General features: G+C 40.3%; 1 protein-coding gene across 1 annotated transcript; it reads right to left on the bottom strand.

Moving 5' to 3' along the window:
- Positions 1–853: 853 nt before the first annotated feature.
- Positions 854–15093, bottom strand: LOC142587950 (tissue factor pathway inhibitor 2-like). The gene is made up of 5 exons (XM_075699347.1): positions 14936–15093; positions 10502–10699; positions 9692–9874; positions 6359–6538; positions 854–1448 (listed from the first exon to the last, which is right to left on the bottom strand). The coding sequence occupies exons 1-5, from the start codon at positions 14985–14987 to the stop codon at positions 985–987; spliced, it is 1077 nt and encodes a 358-aa protein (XP_075555462.1). The 5' UTR covers positions 14988–15093; the 3' UTR covers positions 854–984.
- Between the last annotated feature and the right edge of the window lie 559 nt (positions 15094–15652).

Here is a 15652-nt window from a genome sequence, read left to right as displayed (position 1 = left end):
AATGCTGTTTTTATAAACTTTGTCTGAAAACAATTGTCACACGCAGCTGCCTTTCATTGCTTTTTCCTCCAAGAGCATTAAACTGTTGCCTGTCCATGTTGCCTCTCTTACAACTAATCTTATGTTCAACTGCTAATGTTTCTTCAGTCTCTCTTAAGTAACAGGCTATTTCTAGTTCCAATGCATCATCTTACACTTGTATTTTCTTTTTATAGTTACTGATTATTCTTGAAAGTGAACTTACCTTTTCCCTCATCTATCAATTTTCTCATTGTAATTTGCAGATTATATTTATCCCATCCATTAGGTAACCCCGATAAACGGACTTTTGATGAAGTAGACTGATCTGTACTGATTCCCCACCTAATACGGTTCTCCTTAGTATATTAATTAAATTTTAACCTTTTTTTAGAAACATGACGTATTTAGCCCATTAACTACCTTCAGAATTACTTCAACGCCGGCTATTACGGCAACATGCCTCAAGAAGATATGCTACATAGACTTCGAGTGAATTCAACACGTGAAAGATTAATAGTATTCGTGAGCTAACATGCATGTTCGAAGCCTTGAATCAGATGTGCGGAAATATGTATTTGGATAGGGTGGCGGTATCTTTTAAATAATGTTTCAAGTGCTCCATTGTGATTTCATTTTTACTTGAACAGAGTTCTATTACTGGCTTCCTTATTATCACTCAATACTGGAGGGAACCAAAGAACCTGTGAAATAACTGCACAATACTACACTTAACGTTTCAAAAAGATATCCATTGCAAGTGTGCATCCAGCCAGGTATAACAATGCCAAGTCTGTGTGACTGGTATAACTGAATTTATTCATCTGATGGAGTTGCTGCAAATTTCCTTTGAAAGCTCACATACGGCACTCATTTTTAGTGCGACCACGGCCAGTTGGTCCAAAAGGACCAGCGTTGCTCTTTACAGGAAGTTTCGCGATAGCACAAGCTTATTATATCGTCCGGTTATTTTGGCCTAGCAGAACGGGCTGGTAGGACACCGGGATATACCTGCAGATTAGGCTGAGTGGGATTTCCAGGTACCACGGCTCGAGGGGGCTGGGCAGCTGCACTTGAAAAGTTAGGCAATGCAGGTTGGCCAGGTGAGTCAAAGCGGGGCATGCTGGGTTGACCGGATGTATTGGCAAGATTGGGTAGGTTGGCAAGGCCGGGTGAGCTTGAGCCAGCTTGACTTGGTTGGCTGGGGTTCATGGGTGAGATCGGTGCAGCCGGTTGAGGAGATTGGCCCATTGGTCTTATAGGCCTGGTTTGACCGTGCTCTCTAGGTTGGTTAAGTGAGGTGGACTGGCCTGGTGGAGTGAGTGGACTCACTGGCCCCACAATGTTGGGTGGTCCGGGTCTTCCCGTGGGCGGATGCACATGTTGAATTTTTTGTTCGCAAGTTCGGCAGGCCACGGTGGTTTGGTTATCTAAACAACGGAGGAAAATGCTTTAAATATTTCTGAAAAAGCACTGAAGTTATGTCGAGGTCTCTATTACAGTTACTGAAGGAACAATGGGCACTTCTGCTCGCGCCATTCTATGACAACAGACACAGTTGAAAAATGTCACTGAGTCACAGTTCAGCGACCCGTTTTGAACTTTATGTTAGATAGTTTTGTCCACACAGCGAACATTAATAATTTTGCGATAATATACAGTAGTCGGAGCTGTGCCTCACTCCACCTGTTGGCTAATATTTTAATTTTCATGGTGTTTTCTATATTCACATTGTCAATGAAATATATACAGAAAAATAAAACGAAAGAATGCACACATAATATTAGAAAAGAAAACAGCAATTATGTTGACCAAAAAGTAATGCAGAAACTCATCCGGGAGTTGTTGAAGTATGCGTTAGCAATGTTTCACTTGCTCATCTCTGTGCAGCCAAGTGTCATTATTTACATTGTAAAATTTGAAACGACGAGCATAAATTCTTATCAATCCTTGTCGGTCGTTATCAAGCTTATTGAACTAAATCTGAGCTCTTGTTAACTATTAAGGGTTGTTATCAGTCTTATCTGACTCGATCCAAGCTTTAGGAACCTTATCTACTGGTATCAACTTTATCGCAATTGATGCGATCCATATCGACTCATCAATTTTTGTCAATCTTACCGCACTTGATCCGACCCTTATGAACACTTATCGACGGTTATTACCTTTGTCAGAATTGTTCCTACCATTATAAGTCCCTATGCCTCTTTAGCACCTTATTCATCAACGTTGAACCAATATCTTCCGTGATGAGATTCACAAAAACGTTTATCACACCTTATCATCCTGATAAACTCATTGACTGCTTATCTCTTTGCTTTGCACGACGTGAAGCACATGAACGCTAAGGGGTCGATGCCATTTCGGTGAAGGAATGCCCTAACGGATGACACCTCCAGTGACCATCGAAACGTGTCACGGATGCGGCGCGTTTTGTGTCAACTTTTCGCAAAACCGGAATTTCGCTCTTGTCTACGAAACTTCGCAAGTTGGCTGTAGATCTGGTTCTAGAGATAGCTTTCATTCGAACATCACCAAATCTTTCAACAATATGTTCATAGAAGCTGTTCTTTTTTCACATTAATACAACTGCATGACATTAGTAAAGCAATATACCGAAAGCGTCACTCGTCACGTGTTATGCGACAGACGGAGACAAATTTGCTGGGTGAGTCCACATAGAAATGACTGCGCATTAAAAAAGTAGGCCCAAATGCAGCGCCAATACCTCAAAGTGTGCAACAGGATACAAAGAGTGCACTGTTGTGACATCACAAAAGCTTCGCGCGCGTGGCTTTTTTGACAGAGCAACGTTGTTCCTCCACATATAGGAAGTCTACCAAGAATGTTGCAAATACAAAAAGAAAAGAAAACTGATGAAATTATTTCGCCAGTGAATGAATGACTTTGGTGAATGAGTGTCGATGCGGAAGTTCGAGTTATGAGGCCATTTTTCCCTAACAGTGGGCCTTTCACAGAGAAGAATATTTGCCTTTTGCCTGCCCAACATGCGATTGCTGGCTTGAGGGCGTTGTCAGCTGCTGACCTACCAATTACACAAGTTTCTCTACTGTGTATGCCGCTCTCTGCGCAAATTGGCCTAATGGGTATGTGCAGCTGACTGTGTGACACTGGGTATGTCAACACTCTTGGCCTTTACCCAATAAAAATGGGGACATCCCATTGGGTAGGTACGCCAATGTAAACAGAACAAGAGGCAAGTGATGACATCCGGAATTGAAATTTTAAGAAGTCCGCTGAAGAGAAGTCAGCATGTCGACATCAAAAGGAGCACGGTAGTGTTAATACTCGTCAGGAACAACTCCCGCCGTTTACTCTTAAAGTCTACAAAAAGTGCCTGTGTACTTGCCCGTCACAGCGCCAAAAACGCATGTAGGCACTCCTACACCTTCCGCCATCTCACCCCTGAAGGAGTCGGTCGGGGTCTGAAACATCGTGTCTTTAAAAAAAATTTTGGTTCGAGTTTTTTTTTTCTTTCATTCCCTTGTCACCAACCAGGTAGACATCTGCCGACTGCTTGGCTTTAAGAAAAAAGTTCAGCACATGAAGTCACGCCTTGGATACATTGAGTGAGCAGATTTAAGCTACCAACTAGCCAAGCAACTGAAGCTTGTTACAAGTAATTCCCATTTATGTGTGGGACATGCCGTTTCTACTAGTAACTTCTAGTATTCTATTAATACTAGTATTCTAGCTTTTTAGAGTAAGGATGCTTCTTCGTTTCTCTTGCGCTTGAAATCTGTTCATGTGCACATTTATTACAGATTGCTTTTTTTACAAAGACAGATTTTTTAAATAAGAACGCTATGAGCGTAGGGAACGTGTCTTGTTTGCGGATAAGTTCTTCTTGAAGGAAGCCAGACTTTCCCGCAAGTAATGTGAATGTCAGAAGTGTAATAGAAAGAACTGTCAATTAACTTTTTCTGGGAGCATTAGAGGCAATAATACTTTCTTGATCCACAATTTTAGCTCTTCAAAACGGAGCCTAATTCCAGATCATCATGAAATTTCTATGCTCAAGCCTAAGCAATGTCGATACCGAGCGCAAACCGCAGCAGCTACAGAAATAAATAAAAATAAACCTCAGACGGTGACTGTGATGGAGTTTGAATACAGGCTTGTAGCAGCAAATACCTTCGCAGCACGTCACACAAGGTGCTTTCCAGGCAAAGCATGCCATATCATTGCCTACGTCGACTGGCCGCGACGTTAAGCTCCAAACTTCGTCGCGCTTTTTTAAACGAACGCTTTCCTTTCATATGATAGGCGCGCTGCCTTTTCTGCATTCTCAGATCGTTTACTTTCAATGTTGCCAGTGTTGAACATTGAAATTTGATGATGAACGTGTGAAATTAGGCACGGTTTTGAATATTCGAAAAATGCGGCTGCATGAAATTTTGAATGTAAATTCACTATTTCAAAATGGCCCACAAGAATTAAAAAAAACATTCAATAATCTTCAGTTATATTTCTGAAAGCTACGTTACGGAAGCAATTATGTACACCTAGGTGAAGAATTTAGCAGCAAGAATGCCAGGTATGCTACGTTCATACCCGTTTTACAAAAGAAGAAAACTGTAAAAGAAGTGAGGTGGAGCCCCAGCTTTCTGCAATATATCTTTGTAATTTTCAGTCATTCAGAAGGTATGTTTTATGAAACTATTTTTAAAGACATCGTGTAACTGGCCCTTTTCTTCATCCCTGGGCCGGAACACAATCGATTTTAGTACGGGAATATTCTGCTAGGAAAATCAAATGCGCAACATAACATTAGGAATAAGTGCAAATAGAGAGCCTTGAAATGTTCATTGTTATTTCTTCCGCACAGATCTTATACGCGACATCTAGTTAAAATAAGTCATCATCACCGTCATCACCATAATCATCACCATCCTCTTTTTAAATGCACTGGTAGCACGAAGGCTTCATCCAACAATCCCAATAACCCCTGTATTGAGCTAACCGATTGGAAATAATGATTGCAAATTTGCTGATTTCTTCATCACACCAAATTTTCAGCCTACCGTGACTGCGCTTCGTTTACCTTGACACCTAATCAGAATCTCTGTGAACAATAGTTATCTGCTCTACGGATCACATGGCCTACCCAACTACATTTCTGCCTGTTAATTATTGGTCACCAGAATATCGGCTACCCTCGCTTACCCCAGTGATTCTCACCGCTCCCTCTCTGTCTCCTAAAGTCACGCCTAACATTTTTTTCTTTTATCGCCCCTTACACGGTCCTTAGCTTGTTCTCAAGTTTTTGTTAACATTGATGTATCGGCTCAATGTTTTTGTAGCGGCAAAACGCAGTGACTGCAGACTTTTCTCTTCAAAGCTAGGAGTAAGCTCCTGGTCATGATTTGGTAACACCTACCGTATAAGCTCCAGAACGTTTATGTACTTGTTTGCCTTTGGTTCTCATGATCAGGGTCACGTGTAAGTAATTGACCTGCACAGATTCCAGGGACTGACAGCCAATCACCAATTTTCTCACCCTTGCCAGGCCTGCGAACTAGACATTTTTGTTCTGCTTATTGATCTTCAGCGCTACTGCGACACTTTCTTGGTGAAGAACCTCAGTCATTTGTTAAAATTTGATCTCAGCGTTGCAGAACAGGATAACGTCATCTGCGAACCGCAGGTTGTTGAGATATTCGCTGTTAATCCTTGCTCCTAATTCTACCCAGTATAATAGCTTGAATACTCCTTCTAAGAATGCAATGAAGAACCAAGAGATGGTATCTCCTTCCCTGGTTCTTTCCTTGAGAGGAATATTTACGCTTTCTGTTGCAGAGAATTAAGGCAACCGTGGAGTCTTCGTAGGCATTTGCAAAACATTCACGCACGCTTTCTGCACACTTGATTACGCAATGTCTGCTTGAGGGCTCCTATTTCTGCGCAAGCAAATGGTTTTCATAATCTATGATAGCCATCTAGAAAGGTTGAATGTACTCTACAGGTTTTTTGAATTACGTGGTTGAATAGATGAATCTGATATACATTAGAGTACCCTTTGCTGAAGCCAGCCTTTTTTTCTGGGTAGATTGGAGTGTTGTCTTGATTTTCTAGAATATTGCCCTCGTGAATGTTTTATACAACACTCAGTGTCAGCTAACGGTTCTATAATTCCTTTGTCGTTAACGTCTCCTTTCGAGCCTAAGTAACATTGTAATGTTGCTCATAGGAAAACAAGCCATCCTATAAGCAAGATAATTCCTGCCGAGCCGTAACATTACCAAAATCACCACGTGCTTGTAATCTTAGTGTGTACAAAAGCGCTCTTACATGTATGCGCAAAATTGAAAATACTTACAGGTACATGTATTCATGCACTTTTCCAAGGAGGCGAAGCTGTTGTGGCCTTTCCCGCAACCTTTCTTTGGAAATTCCATACATGTGTTGTTTTGAAAATTAAAGTAATAGTGCTTCCTTCGTAGAAAGCAAGTATCAGGTATAGGATCCTGGCTGCAGAGAGGTTCCGGCTTCTTTTTTGCTGGAAACATTGTGAAATCAATGGTTACATATGACGCGAAGGCCTTGATCTCTAAATGAAAATAATGAACCAAAATATATATTTCTGGTCTAACACTACATTATTCTGGTAGCACAAAATTAACTTTTTTTTAGAATTGTGAAACTCCTTAGGAAAGTATTCATTGATGGTATGTGGTGTTTGATGACGCAAGGGCCAGGTTTGGCCAAAGACCGCCATGACAAGTGGTAACATTGACGATGTATTATGGATGGCGTGCAGAATTAATTCCTCATGGTAGATGGGACATGGCCGTGAAAGGGCCTAAGACCCGTAAGGAAAGTATTCATTAAAAAATATCATGTGTGGTAAGAAAGGCTGCACTCGTTAGGAACGACAACAAGCGATTTCGTTTTTCCCTTTCTGAAAACAGCTGGTCCTTGTAAAGGCACAAATTATTTCAACAATGTGATACAGTTATTTTTCTTTTTTGTCATTATATTCGACTGAAAGCTTTCTAGCTTTTTCTCATGACCAAAACCCTTTTCTCGAAAGGCGTATTCGTCTTCTTGGATGTTTATTTCAATTTAAGTATATGTGTTTCTCCATACGCTACCGCAGTATTTTTGATATCCTACTACTGCATTTTTCTGTGTCAGTTTACTACTATCCCCAGCATGTTGCCTACAAACACATCGCTACGTTTTTGAATGCAAATAATATGTTATTTACCTTTAAATGTGGGCTTCGATGTGGCCTAAGGGCTCTAACCAAATAATAAACTTGCTCGTGGTATGAATTATTTTCTACATTTAGCTAACCAAATAGACGTGGTAATTATTGAATTTGAAACCTTTCGTTACAGTCATACAATCCAAACATTTTATCAGTTAAACACTATTTTAAACAATCAAAATCTAGTCAACTGGCTGTAGAGTTTTTGCCTCAGTAATCTAATACAGAAAGTGGCAAATGAACATAAATTTGAGTAAAACTAGTTATACGTTCTTTTCGAGGCGCCAATTTCATTCCCCATTAACCTGCTGATCTGCCGGCTCTCATTTACAAAACGTATTAGAAGATATCTATTTAGAAATTACATTCTGTCACGACATGTCTTGGTCTAAACACATCGGTTTCTCATGCAACAAAGCACTTGGGAAACGTGAGTATATTCAGCGTAAGTTGCTCACTGCTCCCAAAGAAGCGCAACTCTAGCTTGTCCAAGTTTAGAGCACACTTCTGCTGTTTGGAACCCATATAAACGAACACAACCATAATATATTCGATGTAAAGTTGAGGCCAACAATTTATATGTAACAGGTACGAGAAAAAGCTCTCTCCTTAATTCGTCCTGAGCCATCTAGGTCTAACCTCGCTCCAATGCTGACGACGCACTCAACGCTGAAAATTACTGCAAAATATTTTACACGCGCCAAATTGCTGTTCCCGATATTAGGCGACTTCGCTCGTCCCTTCTTGAAGAGCTTTTCGGACACTGCAAATGAATGCCGTAGGCGAATTAGTGAAGTGTGCTGATGTTCACGGCATTAAGAAGATATATTCTTGCGATATACCGAAGTCTTCAAGCATTGCCTGATTAGAGCTAATTTATTATTTTATCAGTGATTGAAATCTAGGAGACGCTACTTCGACGGCGTCATTTCGCACAATCTAACGTAAACACTGCAGAGAATACAACGTCATTGTTGCGAAGCAATAGTAAAATAATTACTGGCTGAATTACCGAACGGTATATAGAGGCGTTGGTTGAGTCAATGTGGTAATTAGTATACTTGTTTATATTTGAAAAGTTTAATGTTTCCACGTTTTAAATTTCACGCAAAATGTTCACTCTTTATTTTCACGAAGGCTTTCTTTTGAAGTATCTATTTTATTTCATCACTGAATTTAATACGTTGCTCTGAGAACCCAATACAATGTTGGTAAGTTTTGCCTTCCCATATAAACACTGAATCTGTGAATGACACAGCCGTGCAAGGTTATGTATTAATTTTAATCCACCTCGTATTCTGTCACGCGCTCGAAAATAACGCTACACAAATGCTTCAGCGTCCGCGCCTCCTTTTAAAGGAGCCTTCGCAGCGTGTATTACAGTGCCTACGACCACGCCCTTAATAGCCCGATGCCACGGTCACTGTGCTATAGTGGAGGCACTAATGGAGGCTTCAATCAGTTTAAAGAAACTTTTGGGTCCTTGGCCAACAACGTCTTTGCAGAAGAGCGCTTTAACAGCACTAAAGACTTTTCTTGAAGATAGCGGCATTGTTGGACGTTATTAACGCTTTTATTGTTCCTTTCATTTCATGGTCGCTGTATATATGCATGTATTTGTGAATTATGTTATGTTGACTGTTTTGTTGTGACTATACGCGATAATGCATTTACACGATGAATGTACCACCCGCTGACTGTGTCATTAGGCGGCAGTGTCGTTTGCATTTTTGAGACTTCTATCTACATAACTGTGGAGACATTTACCTTGTATATTGTATATACCATGTGTTTATTACGTAATAGTGTTTCTGTGAAAACGTTGCGTGATAAGCCCTGGTGCTTCTGTGAAAAGATTATTTCATATGTAACCTTGAACCCTGTATGCTGTATGATGGAACCATTCAAGAGATAGGGAGTAGCTGGCGCCTTAAATTGTGCGTCAACATCTCCTTATATCATATCAATACAAAAATAGGACATGGGCAGAGGTCACGGGATCGACACAGCGTGAATCAAAGTCAGAGGTGGTTGGGCAGACCTGGCGAACTTGGCTCAATGGCGTCTTGATAGAGTGCTTTTGTGGTCACGTCGTAATGAAAATATAGTTCACTTCCAATACGCGGAACTTCAATTCGAGCGTAACAAATTTTTGGTGTAAGGCGTCTTTTATTAACATGATACTCGTAAGCGTGCTTTCCAAATATATATACATAGGTTCCTGCGTTCATTACTAGTGCCAGTGTACCAGGGATCATCAGTCAACAAGTAAATAAAACAAGAGTAACAAGAACAATACTCTTGCTGTTTGTTATGGTGTTTTAGGCACAAGGAAGGAATTTTAAAAATGCAAAAATCTTGCAAAGCAGTGACAGTTGCCGAAACACAGTTCGATGTATTTGTTGTCATGGTTGGATAATAGGAAATATTTATACTCACGCAGACACACCGCCTGACACTTCAGTTCTGTGAAGAAGTTGTTTCCAACACTGGCGCATTTGCTATAACTGAACATTTTGCAGGTTTTCGTGCTCGAATCAAAGTACCAAGCATGGCGTACCGCACCACACGGGACCATAACCGGTGGTTTCAGGCACTGCGGGTAGACGATCTTAGTGCGCGCTGAAAATATATAAGGGCTCATCAGTGTACGTATTACTTATCAAGTGCCGAATTGTAGACATTCGAAATTCCTGAAATTCAGACAGCACTGCCCACGTGCGCTATCTCTTATACGGCACAGTGACGAGGCAACCGCAAGTTGTGAGGCATGGTGATCATCACCATGGATCTAATAATGGCTCGCTAAGATGCATCACTTGTTTCCTTCGTCAAGCGTATAATGAACAGCAAATTTGCGGCCCCGAAAGAAGAAGGTGACGCCAATGTATTCTGCTCCTTTGGATGTACGTATTTTTTCCTAGAATTAAAAGCAAGGTGTCCGAGAGAAATTATAAAGTAATTCATTATTATAACACAAAGGGACAATTTCTGAAGTCATGTGCATGGCAGTGGCTTACTAGTAACATAAGGGAGGAAGAAAACCTCAGCATGCTCCATGGAGCGTCGACCATTACACTCAACTTATCTTCAGTGGCTTTCCGAAGATTTTCTCTGAACGAAAGCGAGTTATTTCTTTCCTAACAAGGACAGGCAACTTATGGTCTTTAATACTTCATGCAATAGGAAAAAGTGAATAAATGAACGCATTCTGTGAGATCTAAATAATCGGCCAGTGAATGTACTCACGCTGACAGACTTCCATACACTTTTTATGGGAGACAAACTTGTTGCTGCCTCCACTGCAAAGTCCAGGATTCATCGGTCTGCACATCTTTCGTTTGTCATCAAAGTACCAGTGTGGCGCTATGGGTTGACAGTTGCCATTAAACGGTGCTTTTAAGCAGAACGCAGGTTGTTCAGGCTTTTGTGGTTTTTTACCCCATCCTGTAATACGTGTAAAGGGGCATTAACATCTGTATAGCTTTTTACAGTTTACGAACGACTTGAATAGGTGATGGCTTCTGACATAATAGCTAGGAACCCACAACCTCATACTTATCACAATCTACTTTCTGAGAGCAAATTTTGATAACGCGATTTACAACACAAAGGCTAGCTTAATGGACGCCTTGATGTAAATATGTAAGTGAGAAATAAGGGCTTCGCGTACAAGAAAACAAATATATATATATATATATATATATATATATATATATATATATATATATATATATATATATATATATATATATGTATATCTATATATTTAACCCCTTTTTTATTAGCGATCCTCAACTGCTTTGTCCGAATCCCCATGCCGGCCGGTGCCGGTACCTATCGCATTTTGTATTGGAGAGACGTCTCACTCAGCCTGGTAAATGAGCACATCATGGAGTTCACATTTCAAAAGGAAACTCTATGCAGATTTCTAGGCGTGGTATCTCGGCATCCCTTGCCCAACCAAAAACAGCATTGGTGCAGTGCTGTGGCCGGCGATTTAGGATGCAGACTACAGTTGCCACCCGGTACCGTCTAGTAAATTACGTACAAACGTGCTCCCAGCCTGGTTTTTGGCCGTCACGTGACAGTCAACAAGGTTCAACATGACTTGCTCGACGCTGGTTCATACCCCGAACAATAAATACACCCCTATGGAAATCCGTGTGTGGGAAACGGGACACCTCTGGCCCGTTGGGTAACTTGTGGGTGACTTACCGCAGCGCAAGGACTCGAATCGACTTCCTTTTCTAACTAAAGTGCACTCAACCTCGACGCCGTGGCTGCGGTCATTAGGGAAGATTAAGAGGAAGCTTTAGCTCAAGTGCTCCTATCTAACTATCTAAGGAGCATTAATTTTTCTCGGCAACCACTGCACCAAATTTTACGAGGTTTGTTGCATTTAAAAGAAAACTTAATATCTAGTGAATGTTGGTTTCGAATTTTTGAGTTAGGTCGTCAATTCTTGATTACAAATCAGCAGAAATTAAAAATTTTCAACAAACGAAACTATCAAGTTTAAAACTGAATAACTCAACGAAAAAGTATAATACAGTTCTGTGAATTGCATCTAATAGTACATCTAAAGCGGACAAAAGTGATATGTTACATATGAATATAAAAAAATAATAATAATAAACTATAAAAAAATTAAAATATGGAAATACAGATTTTGCAGAACCTTTGTAAATAACGTAACAAATTCACTTAGGAAGTAAAATGACACATTGCATTTGTCCGCTTTGAATGATCTAATGGATGGCGTTTACAGAACCGCGATATCTGTTCTTGATGCAGAGCTATGAATTTGTAAATTTCGTCCTTCAATTTCTTTTCAAACGACCGAATATTTGAAAATCGTTTCCACAAAATTCAGGCCATAAATCGAGATTACGCTTCAAACTGTCGCTACAATTTAACGTTCTCTCTCAAATGCAACAAATTTCATAAAAATTGGTCCAGGGGTTATCTCAGAAAGCCGTTTTTGCGTTTCACATGTATTTGAATAGGCCGCGTCGGAGTTCGACCTGAGCCAAAGCTTCCTCTTAAGGGTTGTAGCAGACAATTGAAGATTATATATCTGTAGGAACACGGCTATGAATATCCACTGCATGCGAAAAGAAGACACGACTAAACTACTAGATCAAACTTGTTTGCCTGTAGCTAGCAAGTCTACAGCGTCTCACATGCGCAACATAGGCGGAAACAGTTGGTTTATATAGTTTTATTTGCTACAACTATTACAACTACAATACACGCTCAGAGCATACATTGCTATTTAGAAGTTCACTGGACGAAAAAAAAAGCATCAGTGGCTCTTGTGCCATCGTCCCCAGTTTACGAGTCACGAGCCGCGAAAAACTTTTCCGGTGCCTAAAGACTTCACCGTTTGTATTTCTGACCATGTCCTCGTTTTCTTGCGCTACTCAAATAACATGTGGAATTATACAGAATGAATTTAGCAGAAAGCATAATGTCACATAGGTGGTGCTTGTGAGAATTCAGACACTTATACAGCAATATTAAACGACGTATACATGACACGAATATCGGAGCGAACAGAGACAGCGTGAAAGAAAATGGTAGACGCCATGTCACTGAAAAACCAACGAGGCACCCTGCAAGCTCTTTTAAGACACATACATAAGCTTGGCCTTATTAGCAGGTAATAAAAGCTGCACAGCTAATTTACTTCTCATATACATAGCCGTACCTATTGGTGTTTTTTATGCGATTTCACTTCCTTCCAAAGTACACTTTCGTAGTGAGTAGACAGAGAATTGGCACACAGATTTTCCCGTGTTATTAAAACCGGCTCGGTCAGTGGGACGAACATGACGAGGATAGTGCGAATGATGATTATATATGATTAATAATTTCAGTGTGTAGTTTACTTTCCATATAATTGCTATCACAAATATTTGTATGCGAAACACTGCACGGATGCAACTTCTTAAAAAAATCACTTGAAAAGGACCGTTGAATGTAAACAAAGCGTCCTTACCAACCCTCCTTATGTAGGCGGCAGTAACCTCGGCAACATAGTTAAGCTATTCAGCGAAAATATTTTCAAGCGCAAAAATTCTTTCATGCTGTTCCTGTTTAGGAACGAATAATATGCGGCCCCCAGTAGGTCAAGTAGATGTGCGCGTTAAATTCGCATAATGAAATACATTGAAAAAACATCATGAGCGCTTGTTTGTGCCTAAAAAAATCAAGAAAAAAAAAGAGTTTACTGACAAAGCCAGCGGAAACTCCAGTGCTTATGAAGCATTGCCATGGATAGCGATTGCTTGTGCTTTGCACGACTGTGAGATTCTCCGTCGCCCAACTAGTGTGCTTCGCTGGGCTCACAGATATAGCCTATTAGGGAAATTATAGTAGCTGCCGCGTGTATTTTCGTTGAGATTGAAGCACGCCTATAGACATATTAGCTATTTAGGCGAAAACGAATAACACGTTCGATCCCAGCAGGGACTACAAAATATGTCAAAAGTAGCGTTGTGCAGTATGCAGAGCCTTTCCGCCTGCTCAAGAACTGATTGTTTGGATGATAATATATGAAGCGTTATAGACGCACGTCCGCTCAAAATGCAGGTTATTTTGTTAACGACTATAGAGCAGTCAATCTATGTGAATGCATCAGTCTGTGGAATACTAAAATTGCTGCGTAAAAAACGGGATTTAAACCTTTATTTGACATGATTCGCTTCGTGCTCGTTTCAAAGAAATGCCTTGCTTCACTATTCTGGTAGGCTTATAGAAAGGCAATCAATCTAGGCAGGAAGAATAAGAAGTACTTCCTTTTTTAGCGAGAGAAATGGGCAACAATTGATTGAACTAGGAACATGGTCCCGCTGCCAAGGAAACTTATTTACCGCAACATATAGATCGTAATATGCATAAGCAGGATCAACGTGTAGCATACGTTTGATAATGCTATTCATATACATAATATAGAGAACCATTGATGAGGCAGAATGGCCTCCGTAAGAAAACTTCTTTTACAGGATAAAATATTCGGAGTGAAATTAGTTCCACGTTCAGAGAAAATTTAAATCACATCGAAAATTGCATTTTGCGCACAAGCGTTGCGCAAGCAGTTCTAGTTCTATTTTATTTTGAATAAAGCAGGTGCTTGTCATTATATAATAAAGGAAAAAAAAACGTTATGCACCCTTGTTAATTTGGTAAAATGTGGCTATGTTGAACATCGTTTATTTTAAAGATCAAGTTTGTATTTTTGAACTTCGACTAAGTTTACAACCAGTGTAATGGCCATGACTATGAGCTGCGAATTGATTGAGCACGGACTGTGTACACCTAATAGGTTACAAAGCCGAGAAACGTGCATCGTGCTTTAAAAGCTTACATATTTCAACATTTAAATGATTTCATATTCCTTGTTTGCCCTCACTACAATAGTTTATGTCACGTATGCTGTTTATGCATCAGCGAGTACTACATCCGATGATATCGGTGTATATAGTATAGGTGTCCGTAATACATTGTGATACAGTATGGCACATGGTGGGAAAGGTATTGAAGTGGAAACACGGCCGCTGCTCGGACAAGAGTACAAATCAAATTAACTTGCAAGAAAGCAGTTCTTCAAAATATAAAAGCAACTCCAAGTTTTCAAACCAAGACCAATCTCACGGTAAGTCACGAAAAATAGCCTACCATGGACACAGGAAACGGAGGCAAGAAGAAGATAGGTGTATGTGGGCCTCATTGCTGCGCGACAGCTTCTAACTGATCCAAAATGTTCATTGCTCAGAAAGGTAAGTAACGTAACATTCTCTGCAGCGCTCACAGTGACATTGTGTCGTAACGTTTTTTTTTTTCAAACCATGACTTTGTACCATCTTGTGCACTTGAAGAGTGGGTCCTCGTCCGGAAACACAGGCGATGACGTAAGTATATGAAACTATTGTTACTGTAATAGTGTATAGGAAGCACTTTACCCGCGTTTACGTATCTTTGCAAAAAGCGCTCAAGTGCAGCGCTGTCATGGCTTTTCTTCAAATGCTGACCTTGCAGCGTTTCTCGCGTTGAAAGACTGTCTTCGTTCGGGAACAAAGGCGCATAGTGCAATAAACTATTGTTTCGGTGACGCTGTTCCGAGAACAACCAGAGTCGTCTCCACGCACTTCTACAAGGACGATCAACTGCAGTGACATTCCTTTTTGTCCTTTCACGTCCTTGAAATGTTAGCGTAACAATTAATTTTGCGTAGAATTTGAATATGCCCTCTCTACAAAACATGTGTTTACCTTAATGATAAAGGTTGCATCACGTGATCTGTTTTGAGGAAGATAACAGAGAATAACGTGCCAGCTTATGTCCACATACATTCAACATTCAACATACGAGAAAAACTGCATACGCCATTTTCCT

This window comes from Dermacentor variabilis, chromosome 7, assembly GCF_050947875.1.
Source record: "Dermacentor variabilis isolate Ectoservices chromosome 7, ASM5094787v1, whole genome shotgun sequence".
In the NCBI taxonomy this organism is placed as follows: domain Eukaryota; kingdom Metazoa; phylum Arthropoda; class Arachnida; order Ixodida; family Ixodidae; genus Dermacentor; species Dermacentor variabilis.
This window is presented reverse-complemented; position numbering and strand designations above follow the sequence as displayed.

What these genes read in the sequence shown, in the direction of transcription:
- LOC142587950 (XM_075699347.1), bottom strand. Translation starts at nt 14,987, where the DNA reads ATGAGGCCCACATACACCTATCTTCTTCTTGCCTCCGTTTCCTGTGTC. An exon ending in CTCCGTTTCCTGTGTCCATG is followed by an intron (nt 10,700 to 14,935) that starts GTAGGCTATTTT and finishes CACGTATTACAG; the next exon opens with GATGGGGTAAAAAACCACAA. An exon ending in GTGTCAGGCGGTGTGTCTGC is followed by an intron (nt 6,539 to 9,691) that starts GTGAGTATAAAT and finishes CAATGTTTCCAG; the next exon opens with CAAAAAAGAAGCCGGAACCT.